At 35.4% G+C, this 16,666-nt stretch overlaps 1 protein-coding gene across 5 annotated transcripts in view; it reads right to left on the reverse strand.

The window, feature by feature from the left end:
• Window positions 1-13,288: 13,288 nt before the first annotated feature.
• The window catches only part of PRKG1 (protein kinase cGMP-dependent 1), a 1,177,478-nt gene continuing 1,174,100 nt past the window's right edge, over window positions 13,289-16,666 (reverse strand). For all 5 annotated transcript variants that reach the window (XM_054572784.1, XM_054572783.1, XM_054572786.1 and 2 more), the window contains one exon: window positions 13,289-14,622. In XM_054572784.1, the coding sequence (XP_054428759.1) occupies window positions 14,524-14,622 (99 nt within the window). In that variant the 3' untranslated portion in view covers window positions 13,289-14,523. The remainder of the gene's footprint in view (window positions 14,623-16,666) is intronic.

The following is a 16,666-nucleotide window of genomic DNA, read 5'->3' on the forward strand; positions in this document are numbered from 1 at the left end:
CAGATATATAAAACAATAGCAAGGTAATTTTCCTAACAAATTTAGAACTATACCTACCAATTAAGAACTACACACAAAAAGAATAGACTTCACAACTCTAGCCACAGCTCTCTTCTAAAATTATTAGCAATTGCAAATAATAGTAACTATTATCAGAAGGAGGTAACAGGATATGCTTTGATAGAAAGCTAATTAGCCATTAGATTCTCTGCCTGACACTTTCATACCTTCTAAATAAGTTTGTGACTAAACTGAATTTACAAAGGTGTTGATGATAATTGCAAAATGCTTTCACTTGTTTGTTAAACATAGAAATTACTTTAATGAGTGCTTTCTTTGTAAATATACTCAGCTAGATAGAGGTAATATTATGAGAAGATAATGGAGATATTGGTGAAGAACATAGCTCAATCAAAAAAGGGGGACAGGGCCTAATCTAAAACATTGATGACATTTTGAAAAGTTTCACTGAGGATGATTTACTTCTTATTTTAAAGTCATTCTTTTAAATATATTTTAGATTAAAACACTAAAATAATAGCACACAATTTTATACTTAGAATCTAACTTATAGCTAAGCATTTAGAACACAAAACTATTTATCGAATATTTAGAAATAGCATTCTCACACATCTAAAAATCTTAATTCTTTCAAAGAAATTCCTTAGTAAAAGAATTTTTTTTTTCCTGCCAGGACTTCTTTTTAAGAAAATTGAGCCATAAGAAATACTTTGGAATTACTAATTGTCAACAATTACTAATTGTTAAATAAAAACAATGTTTAACTACCAGCAGTAATTTTTTTTTTGCATGATTCCATTTTATTCCATTTTGGAAAAGACAAAACTGTAGGAACAGAAAACAAATGAGTGATGCCCAGAGGCTGGGAACCAAAGGAGGAGTTGACCGCAGGGAAGCAGAGAACTTTTGGGGGTGAGGGGCTTGTTCCCTATCATGGTTATCTATGTTTATTAAAACTCAGAACTGTTCACAAAAAGGACAAAATTTACTATATGTAAGTTATAACTCAGTAAACCACACACACACACGCACACACACCACACACACGACAGTGATGCTTTAATGATGGACATTCCTACAGAGTCTCCTCTGATTTTTTCCCAGTGTATACAGGCATCTTTTTATCTAGCTATCATATAAATTGATGATTTACTTTGCTTTTCAAAAATCTGATTAATTTTGTCACTTCAGTCAAGACCAGAATGATGATGTGGCAAGGTAAGCCCCTGAATTGGCTTCAAATCGGCATCCTGTGTGTGCTTGCGCAGTAGCCCTTGTTGTGAGCCGGGCTTATTTCTTGCTGGCCTTCTCAGTATTTTGTGCACATGTATGCTCTTAACTACCAAAGGAAGAAGTCCAACCAGTAATAATTCTAATAACTACATATATTATGCTAGCAGCTGCACTTCCAGCATGTTTTATTAATTTTTCTACTGTTCTATACAATTTGTATATTAAGTAGAAAGCTTGGCTCTAAAGAAATGGAGGTATCAGTGCACTGTAACTACTGTATTACTAATTATACACAAGACATGTAGATTTTTATCTTTTGAACCTAAAATTATTAATATTTGCTTATTTAAGTAGATGAAAAATAATATTCTATTTTTATTCTCTCTGAATAATTAAATCTGTATGACCTTTCCTAAGATTTGTTTGGCCTAGAATTTCCTATAATATGATATTTATAATAATATGGAGACCTTATAATTTTTATCTGGGAATGCAATGTAGAGCCTTTCAATAAAACTATGATAAAACTACATAAATTAAGAAACTGGTCTCAAATCCCAGTTGTCGTTTAATTCTAATTTTAATGCAATGATAAACAGGATTGTCTTCTTAACTTCTTTCTCTCATAGTTCATTACTAATGTATAAAAATACAACCAGTTTCTGAATATTAATTGTGTATCCTTCTGATGTACTGAATTTATTTATTAGTTCTAATAGTTTTTTGGTAGAATCTTTAGGATTATCTCAATATAGTATCATGTCTTGTACCAATAATGACAATTTTGCTTCTTCCTTTTCAATCTGGATGCCTTTATTTCTTTTTATTGTGTGAGTGCTGTGGCTTGAACTCCAATACTACGTTGAATAAAAGTGGTGAAAGTAGGCATTCTTGTTTTGTTCTTGATTTTAAGAGAAAGCTTTCTGCTTTTACCATGAAGTATGATGTTAGCTGTATGTTTATCACATAGGGCTTTTATTATGTTGAGGTATGTTCTCTCTATCCCTACTTTGCTGACAGTTTTTTTTAAATCATAAATGGGTGCTAGATTTTGTTAACACTTTTTCTTCATCTGTTGATATGATTATAAGGTTTTTATCCTTCATTTGGTTTATGTGCTGTATCACTTTAAATGATTTGTGGATACTGAACTAAACTTGCATCCCAGGAGTAAATCCAACTTTATCATAGTGTATGACTTTTTTTAATGTATTGCTGAATTTGATTTGCTAATATTTTGTTGAGGATTTTTTTTTGTATCTATGTTCATCAGGGTTATTGGCCTGTAATTTTCCATTTTTGTAGTGTCTTTGGTTTTAGTATCAGGGTAATGCTGGCCTTGTAAAATGAGTTTGGGGCTTTCCTGCCTCTTAAATTTTTTTTGGAATAGTTTGACAAGAATAGGTATTTGAGGGGAGTATCCCATCCCACAAAGTCCCCCGGGGTCACTGCGGATGAAGGAAATAAGTCATTCCAGACACTCTCGGTCTCCCAGGTAAAGGGGGTGGTGATTCCCTCTAGTGGAGAAGGCCCTGAGCCCCTCTCTTGAAGTGGCTTTTATTGAGAACAATATGCACAGGGGAATACAGCATGCTTACAAAACTCATCAATCAATGACCAAAGGCTATGTTTACAGAGAACAGAGGTCATATATAACAATTGAAACAGAGATTTGCTTCAGGTCAGGGTCTGGTAGACAGGGTGGTACCCATTAGGCCCTGAAACCTGGGAAACTAATCTCATTCTATGCTCAACCCCGATCATCAGGACTCATCAACTTGAGGGCATTTTTAGCTAAGTAAATTTCATAGGATTTAATGCATTCCTTTTCCAGGCCTAATTGTTGCTGGGAACCGCCTGAACCAGTTTAGGGCTACACCTGCCTTTAGTATTGTTTCACTGACCTGGTCAGATGGGTGGAATATAGCAGCCAAGAGATAAGGAGACTGCCTTCAGATAGAATAAGGACTCTGGACATGACAAAGCCGAGGAGTGAGGGTCTTTTGCCCCTTCTCCGTGTCCCCCAGGACTTTCCCTGATAGCTCCCATGCGACTGTGCCTGTCTTAGGTTGTCCCCGCCATTGAGAGACCTTACTCATCATTGACTAACCAGCCATCTTCAGGGGCCAAACAAGGTGATGTGAGGGAGGCAGGGGCTGTGCCCCTGCCAGGGGGACAGGTTTTGTCTCCTTGGTGGCCTATTTTCCCAAGGACTCCTTGTTCAGCTCCAGCTTTGGGGCCCTCTCACCCATTGGCAAGGCTACAGTCCCTGAAACCAGGTGGGACAGTTCCCAACAGGTATTAATTCTTCTTTGAATGCTTGATGCAATTTACATGTGAAGCCATCTGCTTTGGAATTTTTGTCTGTTGGGAGTTATGATTACTGATTCTATTTTGTTAGTGGTTATTGGTATTTTCTGTTTCTTCTGATTCTTGGAATATTGTATGTTTCTAGGACCTCATTCATTCTTCCAGATTGCTCAGTGGTATCTGTCAATGCTTCTGTCACTGGAGAAAGATGCCCCACTGCTGCCCCTCTGGCTTTTGCCCTGAAGTTAGTCAGCTTACCATATTTTGCTGTGTACAATGTGCACTCACGTTTTTGGCCCAAACTTTCAGGAAAAAAATCTTTTGTTTCAATTTTTTAATTCAGTTATTTATTGATATCTAGATACTTTTTTTGTATTATAAAGGGTATTATTTTGCATATAGATATTGTTTTTTCTACAGTCATATTTTTAATGCATAAGAATAAATAAAAGAATTACAAACATATATATAAATGAAGAATTAACACTTTCTATGTATAATGCACATTCTTATTTTTCCCTCAAAAATTCAGGCAATAAAGTGTGCATTATACATGGCAAAATATGGTAGTTCCTCCCTATAAGTCCCTGGTACTTTTTGAGCTACTGCTCCTGCACTTGAGCTTAGGGTGAGTTAGTGAGCAAGTCTTTGAGGGCCCCTTGAAAGCAGCCACTCGGTCTCTAGCACCACTTCCTCAGAGGCAATACCTGCTGGTTTTCACAGTCAGGTGTTATGAGGACTTGTCTTTCCAGCACTGGTGACAGTGGCCTAGAGAGTCCCATGTGAGCCTGGGACCCTTTGCTCCTCAGAGGGGACCTGGACAGCCAAGATATCCCTTCTGCTACTTAAATATCACATAGTGGGTGTGGGACCTGTCCTCTTTACACCTCCACCCCTCCTACCAGTCTTTCCATGTCTTCTTTACATCTTTAGGTACAGGAATTCTGTTTAGCTAGTCTTCAGGTGGTTCTCAGTGATGGGTGTCCTATAATTCAGTTGTAATTTTGGTGACATAATGGGAAGAGTTGGGCACAGAGTTGACATATTCTGCCATCTTGGCTAGAAAGTCTACCTTTTCTCTTTGATGATGGTTCCTTCTCTCTGCAAAAGCTTTTTAGTTGGATGTAATCTCATTTGTTTATTTTTGTTTTTATTTCCCTTGACTTCTTCATATTTTTGAGATAAAACTAAGTTTGCTGCTTTTAACTAACATATATACATTGTTTGATTAATTTTACTAATATTTTGGTTAGGGTTTTTGTGTCTATGTTCAGGAGAGAGATTGAACTAAAATTTTTCTTTTTTTCTTGTATTATTCATGTCTGATTTTGGATCAAGGTAATGTCAACTTCCTAAAGTAAATGGGAGGGTATTCCTTTTCTCTCTGGTCTCTGGAGGAGGTTCTGTGAGGTTGAAAATACCTTTTTTCTTTACCTAATCTGGAAATACATAGTAATTTAAGGCTATGCACCTGGCTTCCTCTGCCATAATATTCTACATCGGTGCTGTCCCATAGAACTTTCTGTGATGGTAGAAATATTCTGTATCTGCCCTAACCTATGTGGTAGCCAATAGCCACCTGTGGCTATTGTGACTGAGGAATTGAATTTTTCACAGTTTCACTTAATTTTAAATAGCCACATTGGCCAGGGGCCACTACATGAAACAACATAGTCCTTTATAAACTCTTGTTGACTGCCTGGGCCTCTTCCTGCTTCTGTCTCCTAATACTTCTCCCTTGCTATTTCTCTTACCTTTCTGCACTAAACTCTCCCTTGTGAGTCTTGAGTAGAAACCTTTTTATTTTTTTAAACTGTTTTCCTGCTGCTAAGGTGACCATGTTTGGCTTCTTGCTTCTTTTTATATTTTTCTTTTTCAGGAATTTTTCAAAATCTCTTGTCTACTAAGAATTTCCTGTGTGTGTGCTGCTGGTATTTGTTCATTTATTTTTAAATATTAGTTTTTTTCCTTCCTTTGGATTTGTTAGAGTTCTTGAAAGATTCCTGAATGGGCTTTAGTGTATATTCTTGTGTAGTTTTCAGGTGGGGAAAATATAATAGAGAAAAGTTAGGTTACTCATTTAAAGCCATGGTGTATCAGTGTCAGCATCCGGGCCCTACTTAAAACTCCTAGTCTCATTTGCACCAGCCCAGTCCTTCTCTAATAAAATATCCAAAAAGAAATGAAGCTATATTTTGAACTTTGCAGTGTATCATTTTTAAATACAAAAAAACAACTCTTAAATTGTTTGGAGTAAACATTTTTATATATCAAATGTCTTTGAAGTGTAGTTTGCTCAAATTTGTTCTACACTATCTGAAACAGAGTTACTCAATAATTTTCCCTAGCTGTTTCCCAGCGGCCTCAAGATGATACAAGCTCCATATTTCCCTCCCCCCCCAAAAAATATCATAGGCTTTTACAGAGTCCTTCTTCACTATTTATTTCTTTTCATTCAAACAATGCTTCCTTTATCTTAATATACAGGCTTTGCTTGTAAACCAAGTACTTACAGGTCAGAGAGAGCTTTCTGAGGGTAGTTATGCCTCTGATCAGAACAACTTGAATTAGTTATCGAAAAGTGAGAAGACAGTTGAATTTTTGTTCTCTCTCTCAGAAAGTAGTTGCAAAAGGCTGGACGCCAAGCAAGTGATTGGAGGCCCAGGATGCATTTTAAAGAGTCTGGGGGTGAACTCCATTAAGAGGTTCAACAGCATCCTGAGGGCACCCAGGAACCATTGAAGGAAACTAGGAGTTGCACGATAAAACTGGCATTAAAAAAAGAAAAAGAATTGGTCCTCAGTAAGCAGAATAGATTTCAGGAGAATAAGGACTGAAGGAAGAAAGATTTCTTTTTAAAGATTTCATTTATTTATTTTTAGAGGGAGAGGAAGGGAGAGAGAAAGAGGGAAACATCAAAGTTTGAGAGATATATCTATCCATTGCCTCTTGCACACCCCCAACTGGGGACCTTGCCCACAACCCAGGCATGTGTCCTGACTGGGGATTGAACTGGTGACCCTTTGGTTTGTAGGCCAGTGCTCAATCCACTGAACCACACCAGCCAGGGCAAGATTTTTTAGAAATATTTAATTGAACTTACTTTTACGCATGAGGAAAATGTACAAATCAGTAATGTTTCCTTGACCAAGACTTCACAGACCAAAATGTAGTGCAAAGCTCATAATTTTTGGTATATCATTTATTTTTGTTATATGTTTCAACTCTCTGTAAAGTAAATTTAAGTGAAATATACAAACACACAATTTGATGAGTGTTGGCAAAGTGAACACACTTGTGTCACCACAGATCAAGGCTTAATTACACTACCAGCACACTAGAAGCAGTCACTGCTAGTCACTACTCTTCCCCCCAAATTTAACCACTATCGCTATGGATCTTTTCAATTAATATTTCTCCTAAGAAATGAGCTAAACTTTTGTAAAAGAGAAGAATATCAAGTAGAATGTAGTTCAGTGGTTTTTCAAACATTGAAAATTAACAGTAGAATAGTTTCCATAAATGAAATTACATTCTTAATATGTGGGACAGGTAATATCAGCATTTCTCGGACTGAATTAACATTAGAGATGCTGCCCCTGGAGCCCACTCACTGCATGTCTCTTTTCTTTAACATATATATTTTCTCGGCCGTCCACCTTGTTGGACTCTGATACATCACTTCCATATCCCGAGGCTCTACAGCAAACTCAAATTGAAAATCACTGGTCCATTTTAAGTCCTTCATTTTGAACAGGGATTGGCAGATTTTTCCAGAGAGGGCTAGATAGTAAATATTCTAGGCATTAACTGCCATATGATATCTTTCTCAATATTCAACCTTCACATTGCTGTAGCATGAAAGCAGTTGTAGCCAATTTGTATTGGGCTTTTCCAGTAAAACTTCATTTATAAAAATAGGCGGGGTGTGGGGACTCATCCTATGGGATGTAATTTGTAACCCCTGCTTTTAGACAGTAAGGAAAGGGAGGTTCAGAAAAACGAAGTGACTTGGAATTGCATGATTTTATTACCAAAAGAAACTTTAATAATCTCCTTACAGGTAAGGAAATCAAGGAACTAGTAATTTACAGTAATTTATAAAGCAATGTGTGACACAAGTAACCTAGCAAAGAATTACATATGTGACATCATAATTATGGTCAAGATGGTATTTTGTTCCTATTCCAACCTGTTTTTAATTACTAAAACTCTCAGCCTCTCGTTTCTTTCCAATAATCTTGAAGAATCATTCATGTGCTCCCTAAGAATTCTAAATCCTCCACTACTATCACTAACATAATTTCTCCCTAGAGGACTAACAGCCATCATGCAAATTAAACTTTCAGTATCCTGTCCTAATATACCAGGTACCAGAAATGGATATAAATGCAACTTTTTGGCTTTGTAAAGCAAGATATAGATGTATTTCTCAACAAAAATATTTTATTATTAATATGCTATTTTAGAATGGAAAATGGAAAGGACATTTATATAGGTGGGATAAAATGCCATTTAACATATTTGAGGGTATCTAATAGGTTTTGGATATCCATGCCTGTTTATAGACAGTTTTCTTTCCTCTTTCACCATACTATTCTTGAAATGCATTCCCAGTGGCCTTCTTTTCCTGCTTCTCTTCCATGATATATATAAATGTTTTCACCAAAACAAATTAAGATGCTTGTTAAAAATTCAGGTTCTTGGGATATACATCACAGTAACTGTGGGTGATTCTGTAAATCTATATTTTTGCCATATTTCCCACATACATTTTATGACATTGATATTTGAGAAACACTGGCCTGGAGCATATGTCTTAAACCTATCCAACAATTTTTATGAAATCTATGGTCAACATTTGGGGTTCTTAGGAATGCCATGCCTTGTTCTTTTCTTCCCTCTTCCTTTCCTTTCTTCCTTTTCTCCCTCCTTCCCTCCCTCCCTTCCTTCCTTCCTCTCTCTTTCTCTCCTTTTTGCATGAAGTTGAGACTCAACCTGTCTGGCTTTGCTAATTGGCATTCAGATGGATTTGCCTTTTTTTTCCATAGTCTCACCTTGGGTAAAAAACAGAAATACTAGAGGTAAACATTACTGATTTATCAATTTATAGTCCTTCTGAGTTAGAAAGAGAAAGGATGGAATAGAGGAAAACTATAAACAAGACTCTCAGAAAAGAATATTAGTGTGGTGTCTCTCCTGTACTCGTATGATGCATAGGACACATTTTCAGCCATAATTGAGAATCATAGGGTAGGTCTGAAAGCATAACATTGTATCAACTTGGATGATGAGACTATCAATACATTCATCTCAAATTTATAATTGATTCTTATTGTCATACTTGAATGAATGTGCATCAATGTATTTCAATTGCAGTTACCATGTGTAAGATGTGACAGTGGCACAGATACACAAACAATATTCTCGCCATCCCCACCCTGTCACCATCGTCCTCCCTGCCAGCCACTCCTCTGACGACTGAGTATGGATGTGTGTGCCTCCTCCCCGCAACCAACAGTGTGATTAATTCAAACATAACCTTTCAGGATCAAAGAGGACCATTCTTATAGCTAGGGTATGAAAATCACAGAATTTCAAAAATAGATACTAAAAACCTTTTGTTCACTGCTATTTGCAGGAGAAATGAAATTATTGGCTGCACCCTAGTAACATCATATTTTTAAAAGTTGTTTAATTGGCTCTGTCTGAGAGCTTTAACTGGATTACATTTCTAGTTTTCATTCAAAAGGGGTTTCAACTCACCATCATTGGCAATACGATGTCAATAAGTCAAAGACAAGGGCAGTCAGAGTAAGGGGATGCTTATGTTGCAGCCAGTTTTCAATGCGTGTCATTCACTGAAGTGAGAGACAGAGGGATGTAGGAAAACATGTCCATGGAGAGTTAAGTTTGTTGTGATTGTATTGTTCTCCAAATCTACAGTCTTTATGCATAAGAAGCTTTCCAGAGAGATCAAGTGAATAAACATTAAGACAAAGATTTATGAAGTTGCTTTTCATATGAAATGATTCCCTGTTAGCATGATGTGAGAATTATCCCTTTGATGGCATGTCTAGTTCAGAGTTTGACATGTGGTAGCCCCAAAAAGGTGTTTGGTGGTAGTGTACAGAAAACTGCTCATTTTCAGGCTTGTGTGTGGATCTATATTTGCTTTGCTATTCACACTGAATGACCTACTCATAACACATTACTTGATAGAGGACACTTGGTCATAAGTATTTTCTACATTGTTATAGTGACAGTCTTCAATAGCTCTGCACAGTATTTCAATTCTCTGCGACATAGCAATTCTATTGGAATCTTGTCTGGAATTAAACATCAACTAAGTTCAAAAGTAATTATTTTTTATTTCAATTCTATAAAGTGTACAACAGGCACTCAGCAATTACAGCTGCAGGAAAAATACAGAGCAAATCAAAGCAGGTTAAGTTTATGAAAAAGTTTTTAATCTACATCAAAAGAGTGCAAGTGGTCAATGACCATTTGATGACAGTTGTCGCATTCTGACTGACAAAGAACTCTTTCATGTAGAACAAATTGTAAGAGGACAGTCAAATAACCATAGCTGTAAGAGTACAAAAGAACTGACCAGTTGTAAAAACATCATACATTGAAATAAACTTGATAAATGATGCTCAAAGAAATGGCCCTTTTCTTGAAAAGCCCAAACCTCTGAGTCATTGTCAAGATCTCAGAGCTCTGTCAGTTGATGCAGGGGCAGATAGAGAGCAGGGCTAAAAACACACTTTCAATGCGTAGCTTTCTAGGTCTGTTGAAAACTTGCCTCAGAAATGATTTGCATATACAAGAACTCAGAGAAAGCATCCTGTTTTGTTGAGTGGTGCACCAAGGTACTTTTTCGTCATTGGTTTCATAACAAGGTTTGGTTAGCAATCATTTTCTAATTTTCCTTTTGAGTTGGACCATTGTTAACAGAGTCTATAAAATGAAAACTATTAGAACTCGACAGTACTAATTTTTTAAACTGAATCTGCACAGCTTAGCAAAACAGGAATACCTGTATACAGACTGATAGTATGTCATATATTAATTTGACCTGCACATACATTTATACATTTCACAGAAATGACGCTGTATCTCATTAACAGATACACAGCTCTGGTACATTTAACAGAAATAAGAGAACAACTTCATCATTTCTGTAATTCATCAATATTATATAATAAAGGCTTATAAATTGTTTGCCGAAAGAACTGTAAAACGCAGCAAGCTAAGAAAGGACAACATTTTGAGGTGTGTTTGTCTTTGTCATGCAGCATAACACCAAATTTGTTTTTTTTAATAGGATGCCATGAATTTAAGGCACTTGCAACAATGCCAGATAGCCAGGTCATGTTCTAAACTATGGGACAGATGAATAACAGTACAGTTGACGTAATTTTCAATAATACTGACAATTATGACATTAATTCAAGTCTACTTAGACCTAAAAACATTATTCAGTACAAATAAAATGAAATAATAATGCTGTGAAACACTAAAAGAAGTTATATGTACCACAAAATATCACACAAAAATATCTATTTACATAAATATTTGTCTGTGGTCCTATTGTGAAAGAAAGATTGTTATGGATAATGCACAGATCACCTTTACTGTAGGAAATCAGTTCTAATATCCTTAATTTCAATTTGGTAGCTGACTTCCTTCAATTTAACTTTACCATCAGTCATTTAGAAATGAAACAAGAAAATTCAAGGGTTGAATTTATATATTATACATGTGTAGTTCACATGCATATCCCATCATTTTAAGTAAAAATTATAACTTGTAAAGAAAATAATCAAAATAAATGTTTTAAATGCCATATGGATCTGATTCATATATTAATAACAAAGGAGGTACAAACATAAACATTATTTATAGCAATTTTCTAGAAATTATTTTTTCTAATATATTCAGTCTATCTCATACACACTATTACGATGTTCCTTACCTTGGCAGTTTTCAGTTTTCCTGTGAGTCAAGACACACAGAAAGCCCTTATTTCCCGTACTTAAAGTACTAACAAGAAAGTTAACAAATCAAACAGGTTGTGACTAAGAAAAGTGACACTTATCCAGATGTTCTTAGTGTAGGAAAATAGAGGGGGCATGAAAAATTCAGAACTAAAGAGAGACAAACTTTATGAAGCTGACCACGAATTTTAGCCCTAATTGAGACAAGATTTAAATCCTTAAAATTCAATGTGGAAACTTAAATGAATGTTCTCTGTTAGTAATTCTTGGATGGTATACTTAACTTTCATTTATTTGGTGATTGCTTTAGACATCCTAATGCAATTCCACAAATAAAATTAACAAAGATGCAGTAACAAGTGGGAGAAATGACCTACAGGTACATTGTGCTGAGTACTACTTCTTCCTTCTCCATAGAACTTGTACATATTGGTCGTCTTAGACTTGAACCGCAGTTCCGAAATCCATAGTAAGTGCTAATCTCTGGGGCTATTGGGATGTTTGAAAAGTTTCAGGAGCAGATTCTTTTACTTAATATCTAGGTAAATTTAATATTCTAGCAAACATTTAGCATGCCTAACCCACTCTTTCTTCTAACAAAAGTCACTGAACATTAACTATAATGTCAAAGTTATATATTTAAAAAGCCAATTAAAAGCAATATAAGACTTCTGAAATAGCATTTGTAGCTGGATTTTAGGTTGATATATTTAATTTTATATTCCCAAATCTGTAGAAGGAAGTGGATATCTTGGGGAATAGATTGGTATTGAGAAACTGTTTATAAGGGAGAGAAAAACTCCATAACACAAAAATAATAATATCTTAGAAACAAACTTTTAATTTAATTGTATTCTAATTATATATAATATGTCCTTAATACTTTTATTCTCCAAATGTTTCTTAGATTATATTTTAATAAGAGATATTATAAAGGAGACTTAGTAATGAAAAATTCAAACAAAAATAATATCATATGCCTTCTTGGATACAGTAAAAGATCTAGGTGGTCATTTTTTTCTTTTTTTGCAGAAATATCTATATTTACTTGACTTTTAAAAACACTCTATTGGAAATATGCAACCCCCTATTTAATACACCAAATTACATACACAGTTCCAAATCAGGATGAGAGCTTGTAAGTTTATGCATTTGTCTAAGTAGATGTAATGCTATTTCCAAAAAAGCTCTCAATGGTTCTGCTACTTATGATAGCTAATAGTCAACTGGCCTTCCGACAAAGGACTCAGTTTAAATTGCTGACTTTTCTCCATGTGAGAAAGTTAAATCAGTTTGACATTTTCAAATCCAGTCTTTTCTAGGTAGCATGATATTTCAGAATTGTAATATTTTTGTTCTATTTAGATAATTTTATTTTTAAGAAATCAGGTTCCTGTTTTCTTCTCTATTTCCTTCCTACTTTCACAAGCACATGGACTCATATCAGCTAATTCATGACAAGATAATACCTGGCCAAATTCTTATCTTGCTCCTTGACCTCACATTAGTAAGTTTTCTCATCTGTAGAATCAATGAATCTCAATGATTTCTTTCTTTCTCTTTCTTTCTTTCTTTTCTTTCTTTCTTTCTTTCTTTCTTTCTTTCTTTCTTTCTTTCTTTCTTTCTTTCTTTCTTTCTTTCTTTTCTTTCTTTCTTTTCTTTCTTTCTTTCTTCTTTCCTTCCTTCCCTTTTCTTTCTATTTTCATTATTCTTTCTTCTTCTTTCTTTTTTTCTTTTCTTTTTTTTTCTTTTTTTGGTTCAGGCCTAAGACAAGAAGCTAGTTCAAACAGGTTTTTAATCACCTTCCTCTCTCAACTCTAGGCTATGTCGTATATGTGAAATTTGACAGGAGTTTGGTTTGATAAATTTAGTGAAAATGCTTGAGTCTCTGGCTACACATGTGGTGATTAGATTTTTCTTGTCTGTTCAGACACTGACATTTACAGATGAAAGATATACATAGCACCTATATAGTTTTTAATTTTTATTTTTGGATGAATCTTGATCCCTCTCCATCCCACCCCACCCTGACCCCAAGGGTTTATTTCTATAAAAGGGAATATTTTAAGCCTCACTTTGAGGGTGTGTTAGGTAATAAATAAAAACCAATTGGCTGCTAGTCACTTATTTCCAGGACCATCTTTAAGCACAATATTTTTAAAAATATGAAATGGTTGTGAATCGCTTTTTTCCACTCTGTCATGCCAATTTATCAAAAAGAAACAAACAAATATCATGCATGTTGGGGGTGTTTTTCAATCCTCTGTGAAAATGCATATATACCTGCTATGGGATTTCTCAGCAGAATCCATAGCAGTTGTGCTTTTAACATATCAATTTTTTAAATCTCTCAGAAAGGAAAGGTAACATTCAGTCTTGTCATCAGCACTGCTGGGAAATGAAATCATGAAACTTCGAACACTGGTTTGACATGAACTCAGTGACCAACAGATGTGTGGTCCTCTTTTTATATGGTATATACACCGGCCTGCGGTAACAGATCCTCCACCCCTCACTTGAAGAAAGGGAAGAGCCCAGTTTTTGTACCATAGAAATCTATCGTACCCAATATATTATTTTTTGATCTTTTTGATCATTCTAGCAAGGTATAGACTCTCTTACTAGATTGAAGTGTTTCTTACTGTCTTTCAAATTATATTCAGAGCGAAGCTAGATCATTGCAACAATAGAAAACATCTCTTTACTGGTGAAAGGCTTTGCTTCAGGACCACCATGTCAACTGCTATTTTTAGGTTCAAACAGAAAACATGTAAAAAGAGCACTATTGTCATCTAAGCAATAAGTCCTAATGCCACTGTAGTTACTGGAGCAGCATCGATCAAAGGCATCATGGTGACCCCGAGCACTAATCTTCTCTCTTTCCCTCAGGTTTGCTGGCAGCTGTGTCTCAGAAAAAGCTGTCTTCAGCAAGGCAGAAGCAGGTAAGAGAAATACATTAGAAGTCTATGTCCCATCCTGAGTTGTCATCAGGTGGTGGTTCATCATTGTCCTCAGGGAAACTGTCAAAATTGCTTGTGTCTGTGGGTGATGCAACCTAGAAATGAGAGAAGGAATCATAAAAACGTGTGATTCTTTAGTAAAATCCCATGATAGATTTTAAAATGTCATTCTTTATTTATTCTTTAATCAAATGACTTTTTTGAGTGTCTACTATGTATCGGGTTTTGTGCTTTTTTTATGTTGGGGGTAATAGTGGTGACAAAAAAGAAATATGGTTCTTGCCTTCATGGAGATTATACTCTAGTAAGGAATAAACTGTGTGATTATAGTCATCTATAGATTTTTGTGATTATTTATTTTATAGGTTGGTTAGTGCTATAAAAAAAAGGGGGGGCCATGAGAAAATAAGCATCATCATGGTATGTCTCTTTGAAAAAGTGTTATTTTAAACTGAAGAATCAATGAGTTCAATAAAGAGGGAATAGCACACGCAAAGGTCCTGAAGTGAGAGACAGCTCCATGCTGGGAAGTGATCAAAAGAGGCCAACACTGACGCTGTATAGGAGAGAAGAGGGGCAGAATGATGAATAGGAGAAATAGGCAGGAGTCAGCGAATACAGAGCCTTGTAGGCCATCTGAAGGATTTTGTGTATTTATTCCAACTACAATAATAAGCCATTTCTCAACTCAAGACAAAATTTACTGGGTAAAGTTCAGTCTATAGAGCATTGATTAAATCAGTGAGGAAACACACTTTAGTTTCCCTCCTATTCTAACATTTAAAACCATTTACAGATATATGGCTCCCCATTTAATGTTACTGTTGCATAAAAGGAGACCACTTGATACATTTAGTTTAGGATAATTTAGGCTTAATATTTATTTCTCCAAATTCCTCATTCTACTCTTCTAAAAACAGAACTTTATGAATGCAATTAGCATCTATAATGTAGGACATGGTAATGGCTTTTTTGTTTTGTTTGTGTTTGTGAATAAACATTAGCACAGAAATAAATCTTAGAATTAGGGAAATGTTTCTGTATACAGAACAGCCTTGAATTACTCCCAGAAGAACATATATAAATGAAGGGCTCAGGACCACAAAGCAGGCCTCTCCCCTTAGTTAAGATCTAGCACATTTTATTAGACATATCCAGTATTGAATAAAAATAAAAATGCCATCAACTAAAATAGATTTCAAGTTAATATAGTATAAATGCTTAGTCCCCTTAGTGGACTAGCTACTTAGCAAAAATTTTGATGTGTTAAGAGAGTTTTTTGTTTTAGAGCCTGATGAAAGGATAGAAGAACACAGTTGTGTCTGGGAGTGTCTCAAAGTAATATGGCGACAGTACTTTATCATTTTTTTTATGGCTGAGTACTATTCCATTGTATATATGTAAACATCTTTTTTTTTAAATCTCTTCTTGTTTAATATAGCAATTTTTAAATTTTTTATTTATTCTTTTATTTTTTGTTCAAATACATTTGTCTCCACCTTCCTATCATCATTTTCCCCTCCCCTACCTCCCTCCCTCAATCCTTCCCTACTTTGGCTTTTTCCATGAGTCCTTAATATTTATTCCTTGACTTGACCTTTCCTTTCCCTCCCCTTCCCTTCCCTTTCATCACCCACCCCTCCCTCCTTCTCTCTTGACTCTGTTGGTTTCTTTTTTCTTTCAATGTTGCTGGTCATATTTTCCTTTCATCTTTGTTTTGTTGGTTAGGTTCCACTTATAGGTGAGATCACATGGTATTTGTCTTTCCCCCCCTGGCTTATTTCGCTTAGCATAATGCTCTCCAGTTCCATGCATGCTGTCAGGAAGGGTAGTAGTTCTTTTTTTCTTTCTGCCACGTAGTATTCCATTGTATAAATGTACCATTGTTTTTTGATCCACTTATCTACTGATGGGCGTTTAGGTTGCTTCCAATATTTAGCTATTGTAAATTGTGCTGCTATGAACATTGGGGTGCATAGGTTCTTTTGAATTGGTGTTTTGGGATTCCTAGGGTATAATCCCAGCAGTGGAATTGCTGGGTCAAAACGCAGTTCCATTTTAAGCTTTTTGAGGAAATTCCACACTGTTTTCCATAGTGACTGCACCAGTCTACATTCCCACCAACAGTGTACTAGGGTT

Source organism: Pteronotus mesoamericanus, unplaced genomic scaffold, assembly GCF_021234165.1.
Source record: "Pteronotus mesoamericanus isolate MK-2021 breed Mesoamerican mustached bat unplaced genomic scaffold, CSHL_Meso_final contig_24, whole genome shotgun sequence".
In the NCBI taxonomy this organism is placed as follows: Eukaryota; Metazoa; Chordata; class Mammalia; order Chiroptera; family Mormoopidae; genus Pteronotus; species Pteronotus mesoamericanus.